This window comes from Lolium rigidum, chromosome 1 (genome assembly GCF_022539505.1).
Source record: "Lolium rigidum isolate FL_2022 chromosome 1, APGP_CSIRO_Lrig_0.1, whole genome shotgun sequence".
NCBI lineage: Eukaryota > Viridiplantae > Streptophyta > Magnoliopsida > Poales > Poaceae > Lolium > Lolium rigidum.
In genome coordinates, this window is record NC_061508.1 from 164,836,453 (window position 1) to 164,857,837 (window position 21,385).

At 40.6% G+C, this 21,385-nt stretch overlaps 1 protein-coding gene across 1 annotated transcript; it reads left to right on the top strand.

The window, feature by feature from the left end:
- The first annotated feature begins 13,924 nt into the window (after positions 1-13,924).
- Positions 13,925-20,456, top strand: LOC124684333 (aminopeptidase M1-B-like). Its single transcript, XM_047218672.1, has 19 exons — positions 13,925-14,134; positions 14,225-14,370; positions 14,979-15,081; positions 15,250-15,436; positions 15,545-15,638; positions 15,780-15,933; positions 16,056-16,160; positions 16,250-16,366; positions 16,761-16,874; positions 17,290-17,472; positions 18,034-18,322; positions 18,399-18,520; positions 18,641-18,738; positions 18,866-19,043; positions 19,113-19,227; positions 19,313-19,380; positions 19,520-19,597; positions 20,102-20,179; positions 20,271-20,456. The coding sequence occupies exons 1-19, from the start codon at positions 13,925-13,927 to the stop codon at positions 20,454-20,456; spliced, it is 2,625 nt and encodes an 874-aa protein (XP_047074628.1).
- The last annotated feature ends 929 nt before the right edge of the window (positions 20,457-21,385 follow it).

A 21,385-nucleotide genomic window follows, 5' to 3' on the forward strand; every position in this document is an offset into this window, starting at 1 on the left:
CAGCGTAGCATGAGATCGCTGTTCACATAGCTCTTTACTGACCAGGTAACAGTTCGTCAGCCGGAAAGGGCATTGTCATTATCAAACGCCATTGTAAGGGTTAAAGATGGGGACGTTAGCCGGAAAAGCGTGAGCCGAGCATTACGATCACGTATCTGTCCACTATTTGACGATGATGATACCTCGGCCTCCCTGGCGGAATGTCGTTCGATTAGACAGTAAAGCATATGACGGGATCATACAGACATAATACGCAATATAAAAGCAATGCGGCAACGATAAGCCGAAGCGTACGAGATTGATCATGCGCCGAAACCGTGTAAATATTTGTGGAGGTGAACCCGCACGGCGTAAATATCAATCGATCACTAAGTCATCGTTGAACAGCGTGACACAGGATCTCCAGGACTTCACTCGATTGTTACTGCTCGGTTGGTCTGACTCATGTCGTGATGTTCGGCACAGAGGTTATCGCGCTTGGCAATTGATCGGCGGTAGATCGAATATATTGCGTCCAGCTGCCCGGAGTCTTCGCCATCCAGACACGATGTCTGGAATTGTCCGAAGAATAAGATTCATATAGCGGGTCATCCAGTTCGAAAGTCCTGTTTTTAATCTGAGCTGTAGGTGGCCAGAAAATACCAGCGGGCCTGACCACCCCGAAGAAGTGATAAGTCAATATGTTGCTGTGGTCGCAAATCAGGGGCTGTTCCTTGTAGAGCGGATCATCTCAATAATGAAACAAACCCAGAGACAAGACTTTGAAATGAACGGTTTGAATTGAGCATAAAATATACTTCGTGGAGGCTTCACCATGTGTCGGCCGATACCTACGCGCCGCTCTTTGCACATGCTGCCTCCGCATAGAAATGGTTTCGGTTAAGCGGATCACCCAATGACGAACTGCGGAGAAGAGGTCAAAGATCATCCTTCCATAAATTCCCGCAAATCACAAAAGCAAGAGTTTCAAACTCGTTAACACCTGTATCAAAGCACTAGTCGGCTTAGGATGCTATATTAAAGTGGTATAGTGCGTATGAATAAGCATGAAGAAGTAACGTATGCCGGTGAGCTTTGTTTACGCGTGGTGCCGATGGCGGTAATATCGCGAGTTGTTGCAAAATAGCAGTATTTAGGAACAGTCTAGATCACTCAATTAAGTGGACACTCAACATTGATCACAGCTGCAATAAATAGATATTAGACTTCTACACTTTCAGTTGGATTATTGAAATATCACTTAACTGTGTAGATTGTTATGACGAATTTTCACGCTTTGAGTTAACCAGTTTACAATACTGATGTTCATATTTTAAATAATCCTTATATTTATACCAATATGGTGACCAAACCAAGTACTAACATAGCATGCACACTGTCACTTTCATTGCTATATATATAGATCAGATATCACAATATCATAGTATTATTAACTTCATAATCTTACAAGACACACATATTTGTTTCAGTAATATATATTTTATAAACATATTGTAAACACATATTAGCATTTAAAAAGTAGAGACAAAACATTTTAATAGAGACACAGAGAGTAACACAGATAAATGTGACAGAATATATTTAGAACATAAAGAGATAAAAATGCCACTGAATGAATATTTCTATCTACTCATGAATGGCATAGTGAAGTGCTTATTTATATCTCTTTATGATTGCAATGTGTTTTGTATCACAATTTATCTCGTGTGCTACTCTAGTGATGTTATTAAAGTAGTTTATTCCTCCTGCACGGTGTAATGGTGACAGTGTGTGCATCGTGTAGTACTTGGCGTAGGCTATGATTGTGATCTCTTGTAGATTATGAAGTTAACTATTGCTATGATGGTATTGATGTGATCTATGCCTCCTTTCGTAGCGTGAAGGTGACAAAGTGTGCATGCTATGTTAGTACTTGGTTTGGTTATGTTGATCCGTCGTGCACTCTAAGGTTATTTAAATATGAACATCGAATATTGTGGAGCTTGTTAACTCCGGCATTGAGGGTTCGTGTAATCCTACACAGTTAGTGGTGTTCATCATCCAACAAGAGAGTGTAGAGTCTAGCATCTATCTATTTATTCTGTTATGTGATCAATGTTGAGAGTGTCCACTAGTGAAAGTATGATCCCTAGGCCTTGTTCCTAAATATCTGCTACCGCTGCTTGTTTACTTGTTTTACTCGCATCTGTACTTCTCGCAATATTACCACCATCAACCACACGCCTGGCAAGCACTTTTCCGGCGCCGTTACTACTTCTCATACTTATTCATACCACCTGTATTTCACTATCTCTTCGCCGAACTAGTGCACCTATTAGGTGTGCTGGGGACACAAGAGACTTCTTGCTTTGTGGTTGCAGGGTTGCATGGGAGGGATATCTTTGACCTCTTCCTCCCTGAGTTCGATAAACCTTGGGTGATCCACTTAAGGGAAACTTGTTGCTATTCTACAAACCTCTGCTCTTGGAGGCCCAACACTGTCTACAAGAATAGAAGCACCCGTAGACATCAGCCGGCCACATGGGGGGGCAAACTCCTCCCCCAAGTATAACCCCTTATCTCCTAATTTAAACCATTTATTTTAGGAGATAGATCTTATCTCTAGATTTAAACCATTTAAACTAGAGATAGATCTTATCTCTAAGGGGGCCGGCCTGGGCCCACATGTCATGGTGGGCAGGACCCACTATGCCATGTGGCGCCTATGTGGCCTCTCCCGGGGTGGTGGGCCCACTGGTGGCCCTCTAGAACCTTCTAGAAGCTCCGGTCAAAACACCGGACTTTTTCCCGAACCCCGGAAAATGACTTCCCATATATGAATCTTATTCTCCGGACAATTCCGGACCTCCTCGTGATGTCCTGGATCCCATCCGAGACTCCGAACAAAAACTTCGGACACCAACTCATATTCCGAATCTACTTATGCGACATCGAACCTTAAGCGCGTCACCCTACGGTTCGCGAACTATGCAGACATGGTCGAGACTCCACTCCGAGCAATAACAAATAGTGAGATCTGGAGATCCATAATGGCTCCCACATATTCAACGATGACTTAGTGATCGATTGAACCATTTACATACGATGCCAATTCCCTTTGTCACGCGATATTTTACTTGTCCGAGGTTTGATCATTAGTATCTCCATACCTTGTTCAACCTCGTTACCGACAAGTACTCTTTACTCGTACCGTGGTATGTCATCTCTTATGATCCAATCATATGCTTGCAATCTAATCAGACGACATTCCACCGAGAGGGCCCAGAGTATATCTATCCGTCATCAGGATGGACAAATCCCACTATTGATCCATATGCTTCAACTCACACTTTCCGAATACTTAATCCCATCTTTATAACCACCCATTTACGCAATGGCGTTTGATGTAACCAAAGTACCCTTCCGGTGTAAGTGATTTACATGATCTCATGGTCGAAGGACTAAGGAAACTATGTATCGAAAGCTTATAACAAATTGAACTTAATGACTTGATCTCATGCTACGCTCATTTGGGTGTATGTCCATTATATCATTCAACTAATGATATAACCTTGTTATTAATAACATCCAATGTTCATGATCACGAAACCATGATCATCCATTAATCAACAAGCTAGTTATACAAGAGGCTTACTAGGGACTCCTTGTTGTTTACATAACACACATGTATCAATGTTTCGGTTAATACAATTATAGCATGGGATGTAAACATTTATCATGAACACTAAGATATAACAATAACTAATTTATTATTGCCTCTTGGGCATATCTCCAACAGTCTCCCACTTGCACTAGAGTCAATAATCTAGTTTACATTTGTAAAGATATAACACTTTGGCCTTCTGGTGCTTATCATGTTTTGCTCATGGGAGAGGTTTTAGTCAACGGATCTGACACGCTCAGAAACGTATGTATTTTGCAATTCATTTGAGTCTCAACGCATCACTCATTTTCCAAATGAGTTGGCATTAATTGTTTATGCTTAGTCCTCTGGTGGAACCTTAATTCCGCGGTCTGAAATAAGTCACTAATATTGTCACACACAATATAGCTTCAAAGTTCTGACACTGTCGGAACTACACCAAGTTCTCAAAGAACTCCTCGACTTAACATCCTCAATCATTGTCAAAACAATGACATACTTTGCCTTCGTTTGTAGAATCCGTCACAATATTTAGAACTCATCTAAATCTAGCATAGACATATTCTAGCTCATTGTGCTACCTTTTAAATAACACTTAGCCTAATTTAGATTGAAATTTTATTTTTATATGTGACCAAAATAATATCGGTGCAACACTTTACAGCGATTTGTTTGTCATTACCCATATAAAACTATATATATATATCCTCGGTTCTTCTTAAGCACTCAGGGATATTCTTACTGTTGTCCAATGATCATTACATGAATCATTCTGGTATATGCTCGTAACACTTTAGAGCACATGACATCTGACTTTGTACATATTATTCATTATCTAAAATCACTCATGTGTTTTTACTCATCGAGTGTCAAATACACTCAAGTCTTGTTAAACCTTCACATGGAAAGAACACGTTCTTAATATTTTTATATTGAACTACTTCAATATTAATTCTATGTACTTTAACTTAAACTTATTATGCGTTTCAATCTATCTTCATAGATCTTGACACTAAATATGTTTCAATTCATATCCTTTCATTGATGTTAATTCTCAATGAAACCTTTTTTAATCAATTATATAATTACACTATTTATAATCAACGATATGTCATCTACATAAAGTATTACAAATATGTCTCAGTGCTTCCACTTAATTTCTTGCAAATGCAAGCATCTTCATCGTTTCTGGTGAAATCATAACTCTTTGATCATTTCATCCGGTGAAGATTCCAACTCCGCGATACTCACTTCATCCAGTGAAGTTTGTATACCTTTCTAGCATTCCACGGACTAGCAAAAACTCTTGGTTTGTATCTAGTATACATCCTTCATACACACTTCTGGTAAGGAATGTATTTCTGCCATCCTACTATCATATCTCATAAAAGAAATATGTAGCGATTACTAGAATAATCCACATAGACTATAAGCATTGATGCGTGTAATTGACACGTCCGTTGGGAACCCCAAGAGGAAGGTGTGATGCGCACAGCGGCAAGTTTCCCTCAGTAAGAAACCAAGGTTTAATCGAACCAGTAGGAGCCAAGAAGCACGTTGAAGGTTGATGGCGGCGGGATGTAGTGCGGCGCAACACCGGAGATTCCGGCGCTAACGTGGAACCTGCACAACACAACCAAAGTACTTTGCCCCAACGAAACGAGTGAGGTTGTCAATCTCACCGACTTGCTGTAACAAAGGATTAACCGTATTGTGTGGAAGATGATTGTTTGCGAGAGAAAACAAGTAAAACAAGTGTTGCAGCAGATTTGTATTTCGGTATAAAAGAATGGACCGGGGTCCACAGTTCACTAGAGGTGTCTCTCCCATAAGATAAAAGCATGTTGGGTGAACAAATTATAGTCGGGCAATTGACAAATAGAGAGGGCATAACAATGCACATACATGTCATGATAAGTACAGTGAGATTTAATTGAGCATTACGACAAAGTACATAGACCGCCATCCAACTGCATCTATGCCTAAAAAGTCCACCTTCGAGTTATCATCCGAACCCCTTCCAGTATTAAGTTGCAAAGCAACGGACAATTGCATTAAGTATGGTGCGTAATGTAATCAACAACTACATCCTTAGACATAGCATCAATGTTTTATCCCTAGTGGCAACAAGCACAACACAACCTTAGAACTTTCGTCACTCGTCCCAGGTATCAATGGAGGCATGAACCCACTATCGAGCATAAATACTCCCTCTTGGAGTTAAGAGCAAAAACTTGGCCAGAGCCTCTACTAATAACGGAGAGCATGCAAGATCATAAACAACACATAGGTAATAACTTGATAATTAACATAGCATGGTATTCTCTATCCATCGGATCCCGACAAACACAACATATAGTATTACAGATAGATGATCTTGATCATGTTAGGCAGCTCACAAGATCCAACAATGAAGCACAATGAGGAGAAGACAACCATCTAGCTACTGCTATGGACCCATAGTCCAGGGGTGAACTACTCACTCATCACTCCGGAGGCGACCATGGCGGTGAAGAGTCCTCCGGGAGATGATTCCCCTCTCCGGCAGGGTGCCGGAGGAGATCTCCGGAATCCCCCGAGATGGGATTGGCGGCGGCGGCGTCTCGCAAGGTTTTCCGTATCGTGGTTCTCGGTGCCGGGGTTTTCGCGACGGAGGCTTTAAGTAGGCGGAAGGGCAACGTGGGGGGCCACACGAGGGCCCCACACCACGGGTCGGCGCGGCCGGGGCCCGGGCCGCGCCGCCCTATGGTGGCGGCGCCTCGTGGCCCCACTTCGACTCCTCTTCGGTCTTCGGAAGCTTCGTGGCAAAATAGGACCCCGGGCGTTGATTTCGTCCAATTCCGAGAATATTTCGTTACTAGGATTTACGAAACCAAAAACAGCAGAAAACAGACAATCGGCTCTTCGGCATCTTGTTAATAGGTTAGTTCCAGAAAATGCACGAATATGACATAAAGTGTGCATAAAACATGTAGGTATCATCAATAATATGGCATGGAACATAAGAAATTATCGATACGTCGGAGACGTATCAAGCATCACTACGGAAGATCTAATCTTATCGTAGTCAACTCTTTGAACTTTGTAGTAAACAACTTTTCGATAAGTCAAGCTTCTTTAAGGATATTCCATCCAAGTCCATCTATTTTATAGATCCATTTACTTTCAAAAAGTATTCACCTATCTTGGATATCATGGCGCATAGCCATTTTAACGGAGTCAGGGCCCATCATAACTTCTTTGTATGTAGTTGGTTTATCATTGTTCAAAACAATCCTTTGTCCACAAATCATTTATTTGATCACAAAATAAACCACATCTACAAGGTTCAATAAGTACTTTGATCTCCATGACTATAACATTTTGTAGACATGGGAGCCATGATCTTCGTAGCTGCTTCCGGAACCATTTCCGATGCTGTGCTACTACGATCATCATGCTCAGGTTCATAAACCTTATCAAGTTTCATTGTCCTCCCACTCAAATAGTTCGCTAGAAACAATTTCTTTGAAATATGTAAGAAACATCGACAAACACTTTTGTCTTTGACTTCATAGTGGAAAGAATTCCCAATCAATTCTCTGGGATAACCAACAAAGACATTCATCCGATTTTGGTTGTAAACTCATTTACTTATGCTATGCATACCAAAATTTATGAAAAGACTATTTAGGGCTTATACCCATGCCATAACTCGTATGGTGTCATTTCAATGGATCATGATGATGCTCTATTCAGTGTAAAAGCGATAGTCTCTAAAGCATAATCCACAAAATATAATGGCGTCATTTTATATTATCTCATCATTAATCCAACAAGGTTTGGATACGTCTCTTGGATACTGCATCATCATTATGATACTCCAAGAAACGTGAGTTGTAGAACAATTTCATAACTCTCTTAGATGTTCGCTAAAACTCGTAATTCAAATATTTCCACCATGATCCAATCATAGATACTTGAATTTTCTATTACGATGATTTCCACTTCATGCTGAAATTTATTTGAATCCATTCAAATGTTTCAAACTTCTTCCTTATCGAACATATCCACATATATACTCAATTCATTGTTGGAAGTTTTCATGAAGTAGAAGAATCTTCCGCACACAACTATGCCTAGTGAACCACATCTATCATCATGTATGTTTCCACTAAGTTAGTTGCCCGTTTAACTCTTGGCCTATGAACGGTATTTAAGTCATTCTCTTTAGAAGAGATTTGCAAGCGCCAAATGATTGAAAAATCATATGACTCCAAAAATCCATTCAAATGGAGTTCCTTCATGCGTTCTTTTCTAACATGACCTAAATGGCGGTTCCACTAATGAGTGGAATTCACATCATTTGCCTTATGGCATTTTAGCGTCAGTGTTATGTATGTGTGCTTCACCATAAAGATTTATAATAACTTATCCATCGTACATGGAATGCTATTATGATTTGAACAACTCATTGTTTTCATTTAACCAGAACAAAACAACAATTACAAAGTTCTTTATTATAAATCTGAAGGACTAGGTACAATGCCAACGACGAACACAATAACACTTTATTTTGTTCCAGACGTGCATTCCTACCATATTCCTTGTCAGTCACTTAGGCCATTGTATTCTTGCATTGCGTTGTTTTGTATGACACCTCATACCAACCAATATGGTACAAATACCCAAGAGTTTCATTGTGTGACCAAACAAGGAATACATTCATAACATGTATATCATTTATATACACCTAAGCTAGATTTTCTAGTCTTTTCTTTCTTTCTGCCAAAATATCTTTTGTAGCTTCTCTTTTAGCTTTCCTCATTCTCATAAAACACTTCACCTTCAATAACTTCTAGGTCCATTGGTCAATTACCAATAACCTTGAGGTTCTTACTTTGAAGTTGATCATCACATGACAAGTGTTCCAGATTTCACTATTAGTAACTTTTAATGTGATGAACAGTTTCACTCATAATTTTATCCATCAAATCATGACGACTTTCCGAGACCATGTCTGTACATGCTAGGTTCGTAAAGTTTAACCTTAGTATTCGTATGTGCAAATCTGACTTGCACCCGTTGTATGCACTCGTAGAATCTATAACACCCGATCATCACGAGATGCTTCCAAGCGACGAGTCTTAGCAACGGTGCATACTAAGGACGATCACTTCATGGATATGCGAATATCGTTAGTGCCCAACTAGTTGGAGGATTGAGACGCCCGGTGTTTTCAACCTTCGTACATTCCCATAAAACTTATGAGTTTATGTAGTCTCACCAAATTATATTCTATCACCTTGCAATAAGGTCTTAGATATCACATATATCTTATACCTTGCTTATTTACGAAAACAAAATTTTCAGCTCCTTACTTTTCAAACGGATTTGAACTTCAAGTTTCACGGAGACAAGATGATTTAAGGTACTAATTGAAACCATTGATCTTTGAATCATCAATGTGAGGTTTACTAAAAGTTTGCATTAGGACTTAATCATATCTTGATTCTTTAACAATACGGTACCAGTCCGTAAAGTTACTTGTCAGACTTAACGATATTTCTATCTCAATTACAAGACTAGCGCATGGTAGAAAACGGATGCCAATTCTACAAATTTAATTCAAAATACTATTCAGACTATGTTCATGATAATTTGAGTTCATTTTTTAATTCTTCAATTAACTAGGTGAACTCCCATTCAAAACAACATCCCTCGCATTGTCTTAGTGATTACACGAACCAAATCCACTACACCAAGTCCGATCATCACGAGAAAAGATGTAGCTTCAAAGGCGAACACTTAAAGTGTTCATCATATCATTCGTATGACTCATGCTCTACCTTTCGGTATCCCGTGTTCCGAGACCATGTCTGTACATGCTAGGCTTGTCAAGGCAACCTTAGTATCCGCGTGTGCAAATCGGCTTGCACCGTTGTATGCACATGTAGAGTCTATCGCATCCGATCATCACGAGATGCTTCGAAACGACAAGTCTTAGCAACGGTGCATACTAAGGATGAACACTTTATTATCTTGATATTTAGTGAGAGGGATCATCTTATAATGCTACCGTCGCGATCTAAGCAAGATAAGATGCATAAAGGATTAACATCACATGCAATTCATAATATGTGATATGATATGGCCTTTCTTCTTGTGCTTTTGATCTCCATCTTCAAAGCACACGATCATGATCTCCATCATCACCAGCATTGCACCAAGGTCCATGGCGCCGCTTCATGGTTGTCCATCACTTATAGCTACTATGACAACTACTTGAAATAAAGCTATTACATGATGAATAGACACGCAGGTCTTTAACAAAAAATTAAAGACAACCATTAGGCTCCTGCCGGTTGCCATAATACAACAATGAACATCTCATACATCAAATATAATCATCATCACATCATGGCCATATCACATCACCAAACCCTGCAAAAACAAGTTAGACGCCTCTAATTTGGTTTGCATATTTTACGTGGTTTAGGGTTTTCGAGTAAGATCCAATCTACCTACGAACATGTACCACAACGGTGATACTAGTGTTGACAATAGAAAGTGTAAATTGGAATCTTCACTATGGTGGGAGAGACAGGACACCCGCAAAGCCACTTATGCAATACAAGTTGCATGTCAAGCGTGGAGCAAGTCTCATGAGACGCGGTCATGTAAAGTTAGCCCGGGCCGCTTCATCCCACCATCCTGCAAGATGCAAAGTACACAAACTAAAGCAACAAAAGCATCAACGCCCACAAAACCATTGTGTTCTGCTCGTGCAACAGATCTATGCATAGACATGGCTCTGATACCACTGTTGGGGTTCGTTGCATAGAAAACAAAAAATTTCCTACCGCAAGACGAATAAAACCAAGATCTAATCTATGGAACACCCAAGATCTAATCTACAAGATCGAAGCAACGAGATTGATATGAGACTAACCCTCGAAGATTTCCAAAGCCTACGAGATCAGATCTCGTTGTTGGTGTAGACGATCATTCCCAGTGCTGCAATCCGGCAGCACTTCCGTACTCGGTCGCGCGTACGGTGTCGATGAAGCTCCTTCCTTTCCCGTTCCAGCGGGCAGCGGAGGTGTGGTAGATCTCCTCCAAGTTCCAGCAGCACGACGGCGTGGTGGTGGTAGTGGAGGAAGAAAAACTGTAGGGCTTCGCCTAAGCCGGAGCAGCGTATGGTGGAGGGAGAGGCGGCCAGAGGAGGAGGCAATGGATGGGGGGCCTTGGCCGGCCACCCCCTCCCCTCTTTATATAGGTGGGGGGTCGGCCTAGTGTTTCCCCTAGGGCCCACCTACCCCCTTGGCCGGCCACATGGGGGGGCAAACTCCTCCCCCAATTATTCCCACTTATCTCCTAATTTAAACCATTTATTTTAGGAGATAGATCTTATCTCTAGATTTAAACCATTTAAACTAGAGATAGATCTTATCTCTAAGGGGGGGCCGGCCTGGGCCCACATGTCATGGTGGGCAGGACCCACTATGCCATGTGGCGCCTATGTGGCCTCTCCCGGGGTGGTGGGCCCACTGGTGGCCCTCTAGAACCTTCTAGAAGCTCCGGTCAAAACACTGGACTTTTCCCCGAACCCGGAAAATGACTTCCCATATATGAATCTTATTCTCCGGACAATTCCGGACCTCCTCGTGATGTCCTGGATCCCATCCGAGACTCCGAACAAAAACTTCGGACTCCAACTCATATTCCGAATCTACTTATGCGACATCGAACCTTAAGCGCGACACCCTACGGTTCGCGAACTATGCAGACATGGTCGAGACTCCTCTCCGAGCAATAACCAATAGCGGGATCTAGAGATCCATAATGGCTCCCACATATTCAACGATGACTTAGTGATCGATTGAACCATTTACATACGATGCCAATTCCCTTTGTCACGCGATATTTTATTTGTCCGAGGTTTGATCATTAGTATCTCCATACCTTGTTCAACCTCGTTACCGACAAGTACTCTTTACTCGTACCGTGGTATGTCATCTCTTATGATCCAATCATATGCTTGCAAGCTAATCAGACGACATTCCACCGAGAGGTCCCAGAGTATATCTATCCGTCATCAGGATGGACAAATCCCACTATTGATCCATATGCTTCAACTCACACTTTCCGAATACTTAATCCCATCTTTATAACCACCCATTTACGCAATGGCGTTTGATGTAACCAAAGTACCCTTCCGGTGTAAGTGATTTACATGATCTCATGGTCGAAGGACTAAGGCAACTATGTATCGAAATCTTATAGCAAATTGAACTTAATGACTTGATCTCATGCTACGCTCATTTGGGTGTATGTCCATTATATCATTCAACTAATGATATAACCTTGTTATTAATAACATCCAATGTTCATGATCACGAAACCATGATCATCCATTAATCAACAAGCTAGTTATACAAGAGGCTTACTAGGGACTCCTTGTTGTTTACATAACACACATGTATCAATGTTTCGGTTAATACAATTATAGTATGGGATGTAAACATTTATCATGAACACTAAGATATAACAATAACTAATTTATTATTGCCTCTTGGGCATATCTCCAACAAGCCAAACCTTCCACTCCACCATTCTCCACTTCCATCCTGTCGAAGACAGATCCTTTTCGCTGGCGTTTACCATCCTTCATGGGCCCGTCATCCCCTACCACCTGAACCGGTATAGGCATCCATATTTGTTTGGAGCCTCTCTTCCTGCCCCTCACACCCTGTGGTGCGCGGTAGGAGCAAGCTCGTATGCCCGGCTAGTAGCTGGCTCTTGAACAGCCTGAGGATTCCTGGATCGTCTCGTGAAAGTGCCCAGCTTCTGGAGAACCAACCTAAAGTTGGATGGTTATGTGGGTGGTTGTATCCCAGCCCACCAGAGTTCAAATCCCAGGTTTGACATCTGTGTGTCTCATAAAGGCGGAATATTCATTCAGTGGGAGGCGACGTTCCCGTCAACAGCGGGGCGCCTGTGGTGTGACTTCGTCAATTTCAAGATCCAATCCGCCAGCTCACTTCCGTAGGTGCTCATAGAGGTAGGGTGTGTGTGTGTGCGTTTATAAGGGTGAGTGTATGCGCGTGCATGTGAGCGTCTACGTTTATACTGTGTTTCTCAAAAAAAAAAATACACAGTTTAACTTGCACGAAAAATTAAGCACAACATAAAATGGGCAGGGAGTATTAATTGATTACACGATTAGATACAAGTAGTACATGGTTTAGAAAAGAGGGGTTCATTTCTCAGACTAGTCACAATAAGAAGTATCATAGACTAGTATCATGCATATGATACTAGTTTATGATACAACACCTACAATGCATAGTATCATGAATTAGTATCATAGTTGCATCATATTTAATGTTTTGCGGAATCTTAGTGTAAATATGTGTACATGATGTGTTTGCCACTAAAATTTCTAGTTTTACGTGCTATGATACCGTATCTACCTATGATACTACTCTCACCTCTCTCCTAGTTAATTGATGTGCCACATCAGATTTTTGCCTACATGGCATACATAAAACTACCTATGATACTCTTATTGTGGCTAGTCTCAGAAGAAAAAAGAGGGGATCATTAAACCAGAACTCCCGAATACCCAGCAAGCGAATGTGCAGCCTCGTTAGGTTTTGATGACAATGTTAAGTCGTCGCCATGTCTAGTAGGAGTACCATTAAGGCTGCTCATAGTGGAGAGTAACTTAGACTAGTAACATATGCTATGTTATTAGTCTAGGTTACTACCTTCATAGTGGGTAGTAACTTATATGTGGTGTCATGCATTGTGTCATTTATTATGTTGTAGACTCATTTTGCCTTGGGGTGTGTGATGTTATGGTAAGATAGCTAGTTACCACCTTACTCTCTTTCTTCATTTATTCGCATGTTATGTCACCAAAATGTCTTGAGATGTGTGATGTTACCAGATCATCATCAATTATCACCGCCCCTAAACCTGTGTACTCAGAGCAAGTTTAATAGTATAGCCAGCTGCTGGCTATAAGTCATGTGCCATGTCATTTGTAGCTAACATAGAGCCAACATGTTTCCGGGATGATGAATAGACAAAATCTGGTAAGGAGTAGTCCTTTTCTTTTCATCATGCACTTCGTTCGGTCTTGTTTTTTCCCGCAGCTCTGCTCTCTTCGTTGACTCATTGCGTCAGCAACGCACACACTCACACTCACACAGTCACACACTGTCTAAAGAAATAAAAACCGCACACACCGTCGGCCTCCGCCAAAACCCCAAGACCGCCGGGGAGCGCCCGGCAATGGCGGACTCGCCGGAGCAGTTCAGGGGGAAGTCCCGCCTCCCCCGCTTCGCCGAACCCCTCCGCTACGACCTCCTCCTCCGCCCCGACCTCGCCGCATGCACCTTCTCCGGCTCCGCGGCGGTCGCCGTCGCCGTCTCCGCGCCCACCCGTTTCCTCGTGCTCAACGCCGCCGAGCTTTCCGTCGACGGATCCTCCATCCGCTTCCAGGCACGCGCCGCAGCCTCCGCCAAGAGTTGATGCCCATCTCTTATTTACCTGCCACCTTCTCAACTTCTCATGGCGGGGCCGAATTGGCAGGATTTGGCGCCTACGGAGGTGGTGCAGTTCGAGGAAGATGAGATCCTGGTCATGGGGTTCCAACAGGAGCTGCCCGTCGGCGAGGGCGTGCTCACCATGAACTTCACCGGGACCCTCAACGACCAGATGAGGGGCTTCTACAGGAGGTATCCTCCTTTATCATTCAGACATGGGACTAGTCTCTCCTGCATATGAGGTGTTAAACCGCAGCTGTATGCTTGGAATCAACCAATAGCACTGGACCATGATTTGTCAACTACACAGGCATTTGGGCTGAAAACTTATGCTTGTTCAAGTGATGAGCGATTACAATTATCTCTAGGATAGCAACCCGGATCATAGGATCTTTTTCTCCCGTGCACATGAGGTGTTCTAAAGTTGCATATGTGTGTCTGCAGTAACTTTAAAACAAGTTGCTTATAAGTTATAACAAACAAATATCTGGAACTTTATAATGTTGTGGATAAGGTGACTGACTGTGCAGATTTGAAGAGCAAATGTAGGATGTTAGTATTAGTTTACCTTCTTTTTTTAAAGAAACTGTTGCAATCATAATCTTGTGTGTTACGATCCTTCAATCAACGTTTACTCATCTCATTGTGCAACTGATATTTATGATTGGAATGTATGGTCCAGAGATTGTACCTATTTCCAGCACCGCTATGTACAGATCTATGTTAGAAGTTTTCAAACCGATCATGTTTCTTTGTATGCTCCCTGTTTCTCATGCTCTCGTGCTGGTATTTGATTGCAGCAAGTACGAGTACAAGGGGGAGTCCAAAAACATGGCAGTTACACAGTTTGAAGCTGCTGATGCGCGGCGGTGCTTTCCATGCTGGGATGAGCCTGCGTTTAAGGTGTTTAAAATTCCATGTTGTTATTTTGTAAACAGTGTTTTGATGTACTTCAAACATGATATGAACATTATACAGTCAAATTCACTTTGGATTGTTACACTAAGTTTTGTAGGCCTCAGATCCATCACCTAAAGTAACTTGTCTCGTATTGGTACTTATCTTTTTCAGGCCAAGTTCAAGTTAACATTACAAGTTCCATCTGAGCTGGTAGCATTGTCCAACATGCCAGTAGTTAAGGACACAGTTCATGGACCTCTCAAGACTGTCTATTATGAGGAATCTCCACTTATGTCAACATATCTAATTGCTATAGTTGTTGGTTTATTTGATTACATAGAGAGCTCTACATTAGAAGGTGAAAGATCAGTTTTTATGACCACTGTATGTTTCATTCAAACTGCTGTGCATTGTCATTCTTCCCTTACTTTTACATTTTTGTTGGCTTGTTAATACTATGATTTAGGCACCAAAGTTCGTGTGTATACCCAAGTTGGCATGACTAGTCAAGGAAAGTTCGCACTAGATGTTGGGGTGAAGTCACTGGATCTGTACAAAGAGTAAGCTTCCAACCAATTATTTCTTTTAAGATGTTTAAAAATGTGAGGAAGCATCAAACAAGAAAAATAAAATCTTGAATGATTTCATAAGGCAGTTAATATGTAGCTGGATCAGAATCACTAATTGTCTTTTTTAACCAGTTATTTTGCCACTCCTTACCCACTACCTAAGCTGGATATGATTGCTATCCCTGATTTCGCCGCTGGAGCTATGGAAAACTATGGGTTGGTCACTTACCGGGAATCAGCTTTGCTTTATGATGAGAAATTATCATCAGCATCTAACAAACAACAGGTTATGGCTGTGTTTTTTATGTTCATTTCTTTCTTTGACTAAGAGTGAGTCGGCGTGAGACTTGAATGTTCTGTAATATAGCCAAGTAAATGTCCTCTTTTTTATTTATTTATTTTCTGTAGGTAGCAATAACCGTTGCACATGAATTGGCTCACCAATGGTTTGGCAATCTTGTAACCATGGAATGGTGGACTCACTTGTGGCTAAACGAGGGTTTTGCTTCCTGGGTAATCTATCTGACAACCATTATTTGAGAAATGTAATGCTGATATATGTTGTGTATCCATATTACTGAACATGTCTTATGTTTGAATAGGTGAGTTATTTAGCTGTAGAATCTATATTTCCTGAATGGAATAATTGGACGCAGTTCCTCGATGAGACGACCTCTGGCCTAAGACTGGATGCACTTGCAGAGTCTCATCCTATTGAGGTAACTTCTTCTGTACCAATCAGTGCATATGCTTGCTTCAATTTATTTCGCCATTATTTTGTTAATCTGCAAATATCTGCTTTAGAGATATGTAAATATACTACAACAGTAAGGTAAATAAACATTACAAAGTTGACGAGTTGTACAGACATAGGCAACTATCGATGCATTAAATATCCCTTGACATGATTACAGATTTTACAGAAATAGAAGAATTAAGCTCTGATATTTAACATCTCTCTGCTTGAACTGTCCAGATGTGAATTCTTTTTTTTTTAACAGAACTCAAATGTGTCAAAATATTGTAAAGTAATGTTTATCACTCAGTCCACAAAGTATTAGTATCTCCAGTTGTCTCAGTTGTGGTTTCTCTTAATATTATCTGTTTGTTCAGGTTAAAGTAAACCATGTCAGTGAAATTGGTGCGATTTTCGATTCCATAAGCTATGATAAGGGGGCTTCTGTCATTCGCATGCTACAAAGCTACCTTGGTGCAGAGCGTTTTCAGGTTAAATACTGTTTCTTGTTGAAAAAATATTTAAATCTTGTTTACTTCAGTGGCCCAGCATTCTGTTTCCAGCATTGGTTGCTGTGGTGTGCTGCCATTGTATAGCACCACTTATGATCCCTTATATATTTATAAAGTTTCTTCATCAAACAAGTGATGCAAGATGTCTCTAGAGCCACTCTGATGCACTGTATCTTAACTTTAGATGCATTTAAATCTGAAACCAAAACAAAAGATGATCATAATTCTTAGGTTTGACTGTGGTGCTGAATCCACCTGCTGAAGGATAGTTTGAACTTTGAAAGATGAATGAGCAATTCTATTGCATTTATGATTTTTTCGTCTATCTAGCTCCGTTACCTGCTATAAATAGTTGTTCTGATTGTTCCAACTTGGTCAATCTTTACTCTTCCAGAAAGCTTTGGCTTCATATATAAAGAAGTATGCGTATTCAAACGCTAAAACCGAAGACCTGTGGGCTGTTCTTGAGGAGGAAACTGGGGAGCCTGTTAAAGATCTGATGACTACATGGACTAAGCAACAAGGATATCCTGTTATATATGCAAAACTAAACGGGCAAGATTTGGAACTCGAGCAGGTTTCCGGACAGATTTTCATTTGGATATTATTTCTTACATACATGGAGAACTGAGTATAACTATGCATGCATGCCTTGTTTTTCTATCTCCTCCCTATTAATTTGTCAAATCTATAGTAGTGGGTCTGCCCATTTAGTAATGAATTCATAATTGCTTCGTTTTGGACCTCTTCACTATTGTTACCTTTAATTCCATGTTATTTTATTTTATTCTGTTGTTGGCTACGCACTCTCACATATCCCATGACACACATTTAGAATCAACATGCAAGCTACCTAAATAAAATTTCAGAACATTGATGACTAAAAATATGAATAGTTAAGTAATTTTGGGTTAAATTTTCATGTATGATCTGTTCAATCATAAATATAAAGAGCATGCCAATAAAGCTATTAGAATATGTATATCAATGCACATGGTTGTTTGATGCTGGGGTATTGTCTGTGCTGTGTATTCCCAAATTCCGTCAATATCTCCACACCAGTATTACTTCGAAGGAAACGAAGCTAGTTCTGAGTATTAACCTCAATCCTGATTTCGAATTATTTCTTCTGTTACAGGCTCAGTTTCTGTCAGATGGATCATCTGGTCCTTGCATGTGGATTGTTCCTATGACATCATGCTGTGGCTCGTATGACGTGAATAAAAAGTTTCTGTTGAAAGACAAGACTGATAAAATACATATAAAAGACTTTGCGGCCTCCCAAATTGCTGACAGAGGGCAAAACTTTTGGATCAAATTGAACATTGATCAAACTGGATTTTATAGAGTGAAATATGATGATGAACTTGCAGCCGGACTAGAAAATGCAGTAAAAACCAAGAAACTCTCTTTAATGGATATGATTGGTAAAATACAATACAATTTATGATACTAGTATTACATATATTTTAAAAATGTTTTCACACATGAGACTTGTTGCAGGTATTGTGGAAGATTCATATGCCCTTTCTGTTGCTTGCAAACAAACACTAACATCATTGCTGCGTCTGCTGAATGCTTATCGTCATGAGTCTGATTACACTGTACTTTCACATGTAACCTCTGTAAGTAAACCTTGTGCCTCTAATGGAAACCTTGGCCTTCTTGCTTCATTTTTTCCCTTTGCCATTAATGTTGTTTTCAAGATTATAATTATCAAACATGAGTTTCTTCTCTATTCCCAGGTATGTTTAGGCGTTGATAAAATATCAGCTGACGCTACTCCTGACTTGTCTAGAGATATCAAACAACTTCTGATTAAACTTCTTCTGTTAGCTGCCAAGTATATGACTAAAAGCTTAACATCATACTTGTTTTTAATATATTTTTGTGGCTTTCTATTCACCACATTTTCATTCTGTTTCCTTGCTGTGACCATTTCAAAACCTTTCATGTACTTCACATTTCAGGAGAGTAGGCTGGGACCCTAAGGATGGTGAGAGCCATCTTGATGCAATGCTTAGATCACTACTCTTGATTGCCCTTGTTAAACTGGGACATGATGAGACTATAAATGAGGGAATTCGTCGTTTCCACATCTTCTTAGAAGACCGAAAAAGTTCCCTTCTGCCACCAGACAATAGAAAGGTCGTTATTTTTTCTCTATAGATTACAACCGTTTTGCTTCTTTGATTTCTAACTTGCAATGTTCTTTAGGCAGCATACCTTGCTGTGATGCGGACCGTGAGTACATCAAGCAGAGCCGGTTATGATGCTCTCCTGAAAATCTACAGGGAAACATCTGAAGCACAGGAGAAGTCTCGTATCTTAGGTGTGTTATTTTCCAGTTTCAGCTTTTGCAACAGAATACAACTTTCTGATGAATTGATTATACCTGAAAATACTCTTTTTTCTAGGCTCATTGCCTTCATGCCAAGATAAGGATATTGTTGTTGAGGCATTGAACCTTATGCTTACAGACGAGGTTAACCTCGAAACCATTTCTATTTGACGCTTTCTGAATGATTAATTCGGTACAGGCATACAGTTACTGGTGATACGAGATTATATTCTGTGCCAACTACATATACAAAAGCCATTCTAATCTGTTTCTTTCTCATTAGGTACGGAATCAAGATGCACATGATGTCCTTCGTGGTGTTAGCTTAGAAGGACGAGAAGTTGCATGGGCCTGGCTGAAGGTATGTTGTATGTTTCAGGCTAACTGGCCAGGCTATTTGCTTCATTATCTAGCATGTCTATTTTATCTTTAAATCTGCATGTTCTCTTTGTACAAATTGGTGTGGCATGCGATGAGGTGTGGGATGCATCACATAACATTTATCTGTTGCATGAATGGTGAATCCAGAAATGGAGACCATTAAAGCTTAACGCCATTGATAAAAAACTGTTCAGTATCAAATGTAACCACTTCCATTGGCGCTCAATATACTTAGTTTTGTAGTTCTGTGTGGTGCCAATCATTACAATGTAGCCTTTCTAAGGAGTAAAGGACCACCTATGCTGAAATATTTTCCGAGTTGTTCATTAGCTTTGATTTTAAGTCACCTAAAAGTGAGGGATGATCAGAAATAAAGCACCATTCGACATAAGCTAATTTAAGATGATAATAAGTGCCTTATTTGAATCTTTATGTAAATAATTGAGCATGCCCAATGTTTACGCGCATGTGCATCTGCATGCAGGAAAATTGGGATCACGTCCTCAAGACTTGGCCATCAAGCCAACTCGTATCTATGTTTGTCAATTATATTGTTTCCCCGGTACGCCACACCTCTCCCTTCGTTATTCTTCATACTTGGCCATTTAGCTGACACACAAGCTGTGTGTGTTGTTTTTCTGCATGATAACCAGTTCACCTCTGAGGAGAAAGCCGCTGAGGTTTCTGAGTTCTTTGCCACTCGTGTGAAACCATCTTTCGAGAGAGCACTGAAGCAGAGCCTGGAGAGGGTGCGGATCAGCGCTAGATGGATCAAGAGCATCAAGAGGGAGCCAAACCTTGCCCGAACGGTGCACCAGTTGCTGCTGCAGGAGGTGTAATCTGGTCCTAGCTACCAAGAGATTATGTAGCATGAAGGGTTTATTTTTCCCTTTTTTTTGCATAATAATGTTCTTCGGAAGGTTGTGCATCATGTGGCCATTCTAACGACAGTAATTTCTGTGGTCTACCTTTACCAATTCAACGCCTGCGATATCAGTTGTGCCGTTTGTTTCAGAGAGGTGTTGTGTTTGGAGGAGGCGTCTTGGCTCATAGGAGCATTTGCATCCATTGTGCAAAATAATAAAAAAACAATTTTAAAAATATTAAAAAATTCTGACATAAAATTTATGGTGTACATCGTGACAATTTATGTTTATGTGGCATGTACAAAAAAGATACTCCCTCCGATTCATATTAATTGACTTCAATATGGATGTATCTAGAACTAAAATGTGTCTAGATACATCCACATTAGAGTCAATTAATATGGACCGGAGGGAGTAAAAAAAAATGTCATGTACGTAGTCCTGCCAAAATTTGTCTTTTTTTTTATAGGAGACACAGGAAAATTTTGTTTTTTTTTCTGAAAACTTGTTTACGAACATAAAATATCTAGAGTACATGCAAAATTTTATTTCGGAATTTTTTAACACTTCAAAGTGTATTTTCACACAACGAGTTCATATGATCCTATGAGCAAAAGTAGATTTCCCGTAGTGTTTGAGCTTTTCAGAACAGCAGCAAATAAATTCACTTCCGGCGCCCTCTAGCTCCATCTTCCGGATGGAAAATTCCTGGTTTTCCCACTCCGACTTTTCCTCCCATCGCTGAAAACAATTGGAATAGCGTGGGCGCTAATCACCCCCACCTCTCGGCTTTCATCCATTACCTGGTCAATTGCCAGGCTGTCATTCAGTTTTTGGATGGTTTGGAGGAGACTCGCAACCTCTACCCCTTGGAAGCCCGGCTAAGGCTGGTCATAGTGGAG